At 39.6% G+C, this 10449-nt stretch overlaps 1 protein-coding gene across 1 annotated transcript in view; it reads right to left on the reverse strand.

The window, feature by feature from the left end:
• Positions 1–9532: 9532 nt before the first annotated feature.
• Positions 9533–10449, reverse strand: part of IFI44 (interferon-induced protein 44) — a 20233-nt gene continuing 19316 nt past the window's right edge. Inside the window, exon 9 of the mRNA XM_010857571.1 lies at positions 9533–9973. Coding sequence (XP_010855873.1) covers positions 9969–9973 — 5 coding nt within the window. The 3' untranslated portion in view covers positions 9533–9968. The remainder of the gene's footprint in view (positions 9974–10449) is intronic.

Consider the following 10449-nt stretch of genomic DNA (forward strand, 5'->3'; position numbering starts at 1 on the left):
AAAGAAATGCAAAAAAGCAAAATGGCTGTCTGAGGAGGCCTTACAAATAGCTGTGAAAAGAAGAGAAGCAAAAAGCAAAGGAGAAAAGAAAAGATATACCCATTTGAATGCAGAGTTCCAAAGAAGAGCAAGGAGAGATAAGAAAGGCTTCTTCAGTGATCAATGCAAAGAAATAGAGGAACACAATAGAATGGGAAACACTAGCAATCTCTTCAAAAAAATTAGAGGTACCAAGGGAACATTTCATGCAAACATGGGCTCAATAAAGGACAGAAATGGTATTGACCTAATAGAAGCAGAAGATATTAAGAAGAGGTGGCAAGAATACACAGAAGAACTGTACAAAAAAGATCTTCACAACCCAGATAATCATGAAGGTGTGATCACTCACACTCACCTAGAGCTGGGCATCCTGGAATGTGAAGTCAGGTGGGCCTTAGGAAGCATCACTACGAACAAAGCTAGTGGAGGCAATGGAATTCCAGTTGAGCTATTTCAAATCCTGAAAGATGATGCTGTGAAAGCGCTACACTCAATATGCCAGCAAATGTGGAAAACTCAGCAGTGGCCACAGGACTGGAAAAGGTCAGTTTTCATTCCAATCCCAAAGAAAGGCAATGCCAAAGAATACTCAAACTACACAACTGCACTCAAAATTCTCCAAGCCAGGCTTCAGCAATATGTGAACCGTTAACTTCCAGATGTTCAAGCTGGTTTTAGAAAACACAGAGGAACCAGAGATGAAATTGCCAACATCCACTGGATCATCGAAAAAGCAAGAGAGTTCCAGAAAAACATCTATTTCTGCTTTATTGACTATGCCAAAGCCTTTGACTGTGTGGATCACAATAAACTGGAAAATTCTGAAAGAGATGGGAATACCAGACCACCTGACCTGCCTCTTGAGAAATCTGTATGCAGGTCAGGAAGCAACAGTTAGAATTGGACATGGAACAACAGACTGGTTCCAAATAGGAAAAGGAGTACGTCAAGGCTGTATATTGTCACCCTGCTTATTTAACTTCTATGCAGAGGACATAATGAGAAACACTGGGCTGGAGGAAGCACAAGCTGGAATCAAGACTGCCGGGAGAAATATCAATAACCCTTGATACGCAGATGACACCACCCTTATGGCAGAAAGTGAAGAAGAACTAAAGAGCCTCTTGATGAAAGTGAAAGAGGAGAGTGAAAAGTTGGCTTAGAGCTCAATATTCAGAAAACTAAGATCATGGCATCCAGTCCCATCACTTCACTGGAAATAGATTGGGAAACAGTGGCAACAGTGTCAAACTTTATCTTTGGGGGGCTCCAAAATCACTATAGATGGTGATTACAGCCATGAAATTAAAAGACACTTGCTCCTTAGATGGAAAGTTATGACCAACCTAGACAGCATATTAAAAAGCAGAGAAATTACTTTGCCAACAAAGGTCTGTCTGATCAAGAATATGGTTTTTCCAGTAGTCATGTATGGATGTGAGAGTTGGACTATAAAGAAAGCTGAACACAGAAAAATTGATGCTTTTGAACTGTGGTGTTGGAGAACACTCTTGAGACCCCCGTGGCCTGCAAGGAGATCCAACCAGTCCATCCTAAAGGAGATTAGTCCTGAGTGTTCATTGAAGGGACTGATGTTGAAGCTGAAACTCCAATACTTTGGCCACCTGATGGGGAGAGCTCACTCATTTGAAAAGACCCTGATGCTGGGGAAGATTGAGGGCAGGAGGAGAAGGGGACGACAGAGGATGAGATGGTTGGGTGGCATCACTGCCACAATGGACATGGGTTTGGGTGGACTCTGGGAGTTGGTGACGGACAGGGAGGCCTGGCATGCTGCGGTTTTTGGGGTCGCAAAGAGTCGGACCTGACTGAGTGACTGAACTGAACGAAGTATCGTATAAGTTAATAAGTGATGATTCAAAGAGTGAATGGATTACAATTAGCCCCTGTGACTTTTTGCTTCATAACCCTGTGCATGCATGCATGTTCAGTTGCTTCAGTTGTGTCCAATTCTTTGCAACCCCATGGAGGTAGCTTGCCAGGCTCTTCTGTCCATGGAATTTTCCAGGCAAGAATACTGGAGTGGGTTGCCATGCCCTTCTCCAGGAAATCTTCCCAATCCAGGAATTAAACCCATCCTCACGGCTCCTGCATTGGAGGCAGATTCTTTACCCAGTGAGCCACCTGGAAAGCCTCTTAATCCTGTATATTATTCTAAATTTCTGCAATAACTGACATTAAGGGAAAACAGCAATAATAAATGTTGTGCAGGGAAAATAAAATGTATTGTGATTTTATGACTGATCCTGGCTCTACTGCAACCAATTCATTTTGTGACTAACAGCAACAAAGAGAAAAAGAAAACAAAGAGAAAACATGAAATGAGCAGCTGAACAGAGTGACCCAGCCAACATACTGATCAGCGATCCAGGTGGGAGCTTCCAGAGACCTGGGAGATTATTCCTTCTCAGTGCAGTCAGATTCTGTTTCTCCCATTCTCTTTCCCACTGCTCTGCCTTTTTCTCACTCTCCCCATGGACTGTCATTCTCCTCTCCACCCCCCTCCCAGCTCTCATTGCCAATTATGAACTTATCTCTTCTTAGTCACGGACTCGATCTGGTTGAAGTAATGAAATGATATTCTCACTTCTCTGGACATACAGTGTTGTCATTGGAGCCCATAAATGAGAAACTGGAACCAATTACAGATATTTGGTGCATCATGTGGTAATCTTAAATGATGTATGAAAATGGTATAAACATGGATCGATTTTTATATCCTACTTTGATTCTACTTGGCTGCAAATGGTGGTAAAACTTGTTTTGAATAGGAAACTATGAAAAGGTGAGGGAAAAGTCACAGAAAAAGAGTTTGTAACTTACAGGGCCCAGTGTCTTTATTTAAAGATTTCTCCCACCACTCGTACAGCGAAGATACTTTCAAAATCAAGTTTAATTGCTTAGAACTTCATGTGTCAGAGGGATATACTTTATAGAGTTTTAACTGCCTGTCCCATATATGCAAATATTTACATCAGGATTTTTATCATTATAATATAATAGAATTTCAGACCTGGAAAAGGGCTTAGAATTAATCTTGCGAAGTCCAAGCTCTTAACTTTACAAATGAAAAACCTAAGTCTTACAGAAGTAAAGAAATTAAACTCAAATCTTAGAGCTACTTAACAACAAAGCAAAATGTTGACTGTATGCTTCCAGAGTCCCGTTTTAATACTACACTTCCCAAACTCTAGAATTGGGGAAAATACGCTACACAATGGGGATTCTCATGAATAATAATCATGAAGGTTGGAAGGAATCAATTTTCTTGAATACAACTAGGAGACCATTCTTATAACATGATTTACATGATTTTCAGGATAAGCATGTTTTCCATGCATATGGAATGCAAAGAAAATGTAGCCCAGATGACTGCTAAATGTTTTAAAAACAAAATATGCATGGAGAAGGAGCAAAACTAGAACAGTAAAGGAGTAAGTCTAAATAACTCATAGCTTGAGACTTCAGGAATATCTCAAGTTTGCAGAGACTACAAAATATTTGCAAGCTTCTAGATATTGAGATCTTGGAATGACTGAGAATGATACATTGAAATGCATGTTCTTGACATTGCTATGATGCAGTTAAATTGTGCCGTTTTAAATCAAGAGCCCTCAACAGCCCCAGTCCAGATCCCTGCAAAGAATTGCCTTGCCATCCAGCTATCGTTGTGACTAAACTTTGTGCAGAATGACCCTTCTCAAGACACTTGCACAGTTTACAGTACATAGATGTTCAATAAAGAATGGTGTTAAACAGGTGAATTTATCTCCTCCCACAGTGCTGGGGAAGTTGTTATTTGATGCACTGCAAAATATGTGGTTTGACATACAGATGCAGCAGATACTGACCAAGCCTAACATTTGTGTTAATAAATCATAACCACTGGTAAAGGAAAAGCATCTCACCCTCTGCAGGCTTGTCTTGAAAAAGAAGTAGAAACCTTTCTGTCTTTAGGAGAAAATGATCTTTCAAATGAAACTCAATGCACTTTTTCCCCTAAGCAAATTAGACTCATGCTGCTGCTGCTGCTAAGTCGCTTCAGTCGTGTCCAACTCCGTGCAACCCCATAGATGGCACCCCACTAGGCTCCTCCGTCCCTGGGATTCTCCAGGCAAGAACACTGGAGTGGGTTGCCATTTCCTTCTCCAATGCATGAAAGTGAAAAGTGACAGTGAAGTCGCTCAGTCCATGGACTGCAGCCTACCAGGCTCCTCCGTCCTAGGATGGTGAATTCTCCAGAGAGAGGGAGGACAAAATCTTGACATCCATTGTAGTTTCAAATTCTCCATGCCTCAGGAAGAAAGTCCTTTTCCTCCCATTTTTGAGTTAACAGAAGTCCTGCCTGGTGTCAAGAGAGAGACTATATACCAGGGTCCTTGAGCTGTAAGTAGAGGTAAGACCATATTAGGCAATGTTTTCACACTAATTTGAGCACTAAAGTAAGTGTTCAGCCCATGGGAACTTTTCATCAGTTCAGTTCAGTCACTCAGTCGTGTCTGACTCTTTGCGACCCCATGAATCGCAGCACACCAGGCCTCCCTGTCCATCACCAACTCCCAGAGTTCACTCAGACTCACATCCATCGAGTCAGTGATGCCATCCAGCCATCTCATCCTCTGTCGTCCCCTTCTCCTCCTGCCCCCAATCCCTCCCAGTATCATAGTCTTTTCCAATGAGTCAACTTTTTGCATGAGGTGGCCAAAGTACTGGAGTTTCAGCTTTAGCATCATTCCTTCCAAAGAAATAGCAATAGCCAAATGTGTTTTCAATACTGAGAGAAAAGGACCTACACATGAAACACTTTGCGTGTTAGTTGTTCAGTCATGTCTGACTCTTTGTGACCCCATGGACAGTATCCCACCAGGCTTCTCTGTCCCTGGAATTCTCCAGGCAAGAATACTGGAGTAGGTTGCCATTCCCTTCTCCAGAGGATCTTCCTGATCCAAAGACTGAACCCAGGTCTCCTGAATTGTAGGCAGATTCTTTACCATCTGAGCCACCAGGGAAGCCCTACTGTAAGGCAAAAATTATTGCTGCAACAGAAGCATAAGCAAAAATAAAGAACCAATGGAATATAATATTTAACTGACAGTATGAGAAATGTTTTTAAATGGTGTGGTATACCAGTTGGACTTTGAACAATTGGTTAAATTTTAATAGGACAAAAAGAATAAAGATTTTGTTCTGTGCTGCAGGAATAGTAGTAAAGGCATGAATATGCATCCTGTGTTTAGGAATAACCAGAAATTCAGAGATAGGAATGTAATTTGTGGGAAAGAAAAGAAGTTAGAAAAGGGTCAGCTGCACTTCTGCCTCCAGATCTGTTCCTCAGGCTTGCATCCCATTCCACTCCACATCACAGACAAGCCCATTCCTGCAGTTTCATCCAGGCTTCCACATCATCTGATTTATGGCTGAGTTTGGCCAGTGGGAGTTGCCAGCTGGAGACTAGAAGGCAGTTTGTAGTGCAGAGATGGGGGCTCTGTCAGCTCCCTTCTCGCCCTTGGGTGTGACTTCCAGCAGCAACTAAGTCCTTCTTATGGCTCCAGCTTCCATGGGACAGTCCACCCTCTGCAGCTTCTCTTCTCACCAGGAAGCTCCCACTGTGGTTACAGTTTCCTCCAGAAAGCTTTGGCTTCTTGGTTCTGGTAACACCATCTCACCACATTGTCCTCTCTGCCTATGTACAGAGGTAGCAGCTTCCTCTTTCAACAGAAGGAAATCAGGATATGTCACCCCAAAATATGCCCTCTGATACAAAAATTATTTTGAGGAATTAACAGAATATGAACACTTAGGTGACGATGATGATGACACAAAAATATCTCCTATGGTTTTTGTCCTACAGTTATTTGATTTTTACATGAACATACACAACAGATAAGTTTATTAACTGTACAGCATGATGACTATTTACTGTTCATTAAGTAGAAATAAATCATCATAAAGGTCTTCATCCTTGCCATTTCCATGTTGAGTAGGCTGCAGAGGAGGGTTGGTCTTGCTGTCTCAGGAGTGGCAGAGACCAAAGAGGGAGAAGAGGTGGAAAGGGCAGCAGGAGGGTCAGGCACACTTAGTGTAACTATGGAAATATATCATAACTTCTGTCTGACTTCGCTTTTCATTTCCAAAATGTTTCTATACAGACTGAATCCTCCTACCATTCACTTCAGTGCCCAAATCATAGAAGGGATCATCCATGTTATAAAAGAATGCAAAAGCAGTCTTGAAAAGTCAGAACCCTTCTGACTTTTGTCTAACGTTAGTTTTTTGTTTTTGTTTTTTTTTTCTTCTGGCACTGCTTCTTGTACATCTTCTCCGTTGTCTGGCACTGGTTCAGAAGCACTCAATCATCTTCTGGTAATTCCTCTGGTGTGGTGTCTATTAGCTCTTGAATTTCTCCAAGATCCATATTCTGAAACCCTTCACAGACACCACCCTATCTTTTTTTGCCACATCCACAGTCTCTTTCATAATTTCCTTGATGAGCTCTGTCATAAATCCTGAGATGTCATGCACAACATCTGGAAACAATTTCCTCCACAGGAACTTATTGTTTCAGGCTTTATGGTTTTTACAGGTTTTTTTTACAATAACGATGGCATCTTTAGTGGTGTAATCCTTCCAGACTCTCATAATGTTGTTTCCATCGAGGTTCTCTTCCACAGGATTGACAATCCTTTCCATAGAGTACCATGTGTAATGAGCTTTAAAGTCCCTAGGAGCCCTAATCTGGAATCTGAATCTGAGACACTGTGTTTAGGAGCAAGTAGACCACTTCAGCACCTGTAGTGCTGAACTCATGAGGTTCTGGGTGGCCAGGGACATTGTCCAATATCAAAAGACCTTTAAAAAGTAGTGCCTTATGGGAGAGGTATTTCCTGACTTCAGGGACAAAGCATCAATGGAACCAATCCAGAAAAATACTTCTCATTGTCTGGGACTTCTTGCTGTACAACCAGAAGACTAACAGCTGGTGTATATACTTTTCTGTCAAGGCTCAGATGTTAGCAGCTTTATAGATACAGGCAGTTCTGATCATAAACCCGACTGCATTTGCACAAAATGGGAGAGCTAGGCTATCAATTCCTGCCTTAAATCCTGGTGCACATTTCCCTTCTGTATTAATAAATGTTAATAACTCCTGGAGGTACTCTTTCCAGGAAATTGTCTGCTGCCTCTTGGTCAGTGGAAGTTGCCTCTCCTGTTATCTTGGTATTTTTAAAGCCAACATCTTTCTAAAATTATCAAACCATCCTTCACTGTTAAATTCTACAGCTTTAGATCCTTTACCTTCCTTTGGCTTTCCGTTGTCATATAATAACTTCACTTTTTTTTGAAACATATTAGTCTATAGATATGCCTGCACCCGCATAAAAACTGCATTTTCAATACAGGATAAAAAGATATTTTGCAAAAAGTGCAAAGTTTTCCTGCTTGCTAGTGTAGATGCAGTTATGCCTTCATGGATTTCCTTTTTGGGGTTTGTTTTTGTTGTTGTTTTGTTTGTTTGTTTTTACAATGGTCCTTATGCTGGATTTGTTTATCTTGAAATGGCAGGCAACAGAAGCTGCAGACCTCCATCTAGGGTACATATCCAGCAATTAAACTTCCTCTTGTAATACCGTCATGACTTTTCTCTGCTTCTTGGGAGCACTTCCAACCTCACTAGCGGCACTTCATATGGGTCCCATGGTGTTAGCCAAGGTTTATGATATAGAACTAAACCTGATGAAAACCACACAAGAACTGAAAAGATCACTTTCTACTGTGATGCACAGTTTACTAGAGAGAGGAACTGCACATACGGAGATGATGAGCATCACGTGGCATTTTACACAGACCCTCACAACACCTAAGCTCACCTAAACAGCAGCAGGAGTTGCCTGTACAGTAGTACAGTGTGTACTGCAGCTAATTTTACAGTTATGATTTAACACTGCATCATTACACTTTTTTACATTGTTTTTTACTTTTCTCTCGGCTATGAATGGTGCCAAGTATGGTTTTTACATGTTTTAATGCATAAGTTTTGATAAATATTAAGTTTTCATTATAGATTTATATGTATTTTATGACCATAAATGATAAAATAGGCTAGAATATTCATATATTTTATGCATTTATGACATACCTACTTTTTCTTCACTTTTTTTACATTTCTAAGCTACATGGTTTATTGGTAATTTTTTCAAGGCAGTGCAAATCTCCAAAATTTTGTCCAGTATATTTACTGAAAAAGATCTACTATCAGTGGACCCACAGTTTAAACATGTGTTGCTCAAGAATCAGCTGTAGATTTTTTGATGTTATTCTCAGCTACTTTTTCAGGAATCAGGTTCACATCCACATAAGTCTTCACATGTTTTCTAATCACTTCATTTAATTCCTTCAAACATTACTGACCATCTATTATTCACAGAAACTATACTAAGTGAACTGACCACAAAAAGCAGTGTGCCCATACATGACCATGTAGCTAAATAACATATAGTGTGATAATGCCTGAACAGTGTCTACAAAGAGTCAGGAGAATGCAAATGACAGAGAAATCAATTCCTGATTGGCAGGTGGTAGAGAGGTATACAAGATGAAATACTACAGAAGGGAAACATGAATAGCAATAGGCATTTGTTTACTGCCTCGGCTTCCCTAGTGGCTCAGTGGTGAAGAATCTGCCTGCCAATGCAGGAGACATGGGCTCAATCCTTGCATCTGGAAGATCCTCTGGAGAAGGAAATGGCACCCCCGCTCCAGTATACTTGCCTGGGAAATCCCATGGATGGAGGAACCTAGCAGGCTACAGTTCCTGGGGTCACAAAAGAGTTGGACATGACTTAGCAACTAAACAACAACAGCAACAACATTTACTGTCTACTGTGTTTCTGACACTTCAAAAAGTATTTTAAGTATACTTTTATTTAATCCTCAAAACAATTCTCTGAGGTAGGTACTATAATTATTCCCATTTGCCAGATGAGAAAACAAGGGACATAGAAATTAAATAACTTCCCCAAAGTATAAACAATCGCATGGAGATGGGACAATGCATAAAACAGTTAGGAAGAGGAAGTCACTCAGTGGAGCGCTTGTTTTAGTGTTTGAGATCAAGAATGTCCAGATTAGGAAAAATATCCTAAGAAGTTTGGACATAATGCTGTGTAGGCAAAGGAATTCATCATAAATCTCTGAAAGAAGCATTGGTAGGGAACCAGGGCACATCGTCATGTTTTTGGAGCAATGTGCTATAGTAACTAATTTGCAGACTCTTTTTTCCTATAGAATAATACTAAATCAAATATAAATTCACATTGAAGGAACATGACTCTTGAAGCATAATGTTTCTTCTGTTCTACATGAATGTAATTTGCCTGCACAAATTAACTCATGTGTAAGTGGGTTCGAACCTCATTATCCAAAAGTAATGTCATTGGGAATAACATTGTTTTAAAGCAAAACACAAAAGTTCCCATTTTATGTGTTTATTGATCACCATAGGCCTTGAGCATTAACATTCAAATTTCTATTTAAACATGCCAAAATAGGATATGTTAATAATACCTTAGTTTGCAAACATACATGAATAATGTCTGATATAACGCCAGGAATAAAAATATTCTAGCACAGAACTCAGCATTTCCAAATGCTGTCATATATTCAACAAGCTCAATATTTATTTGAGCTTCCAAATTTGACCTTCACCACGTGGTGGGCTGCCATCTATGGGGTCACACAGGACTGAAGCGACTTAGCAGCAGCAGCAGCAGCAGCAGCATCTTCTCCATTTAGAGCATTGACCACTAGGGGGCAGAAATGACCCAACATTTAGTTTGTTTCCGTTGACTGTTGCAGATTTTGAATCCGAGACGTCGTATGCTCCTAAAGCTAAAGGTGTACCTTCTTTACACTGCATATCAAACAAACAAACAAACAGAAAGAAAAAAAAAAACTGAATTCAATTTTGTCTCTTTCATTTTTTATGAGTTACCAAGTCCAAATCTTATGTTTATTTTCAACTACAATAAAATTAAATTTACAATAGAGAGATTGATAGTTGATTATTGGTTTGTTGTAATATAAGACTAGCAATGTCCTTCAGTATCTGGGTTTATGTTTCTAAGTGCCTACACTAATGATTAATGTAGTTACGAATATCACCTAATTCACGTATGTTACTAATTACATATATATATTATACATATTATACATCATACATATTAATATAGTTACATATATTATCTAATTATTTATATGTATATATTATCTAATTATATATATTATCTAATGATTTAGTTACATATATTATCTAATTTAGAGTTTATGACATACCTATGTAAGATGGGAAATTAAAGATTTTTTAAAAGATTGCAAATTATGTAGCAT

This window comes from Bison bison, unplaced genomic scaffold (genome assembly GCF_000754665.1).
Source record: "Bison bison bison isolate TAMUID 2011002044 unplaced genomic scaffold, Bison_UMD1.0 scf7180017864382, whole genome shotgun sequence".
NCBI lineage: Eukaryota > Metazoa > Chordata > Mammalia > Artiodactyla > Bovidae > Bison > Bison bison.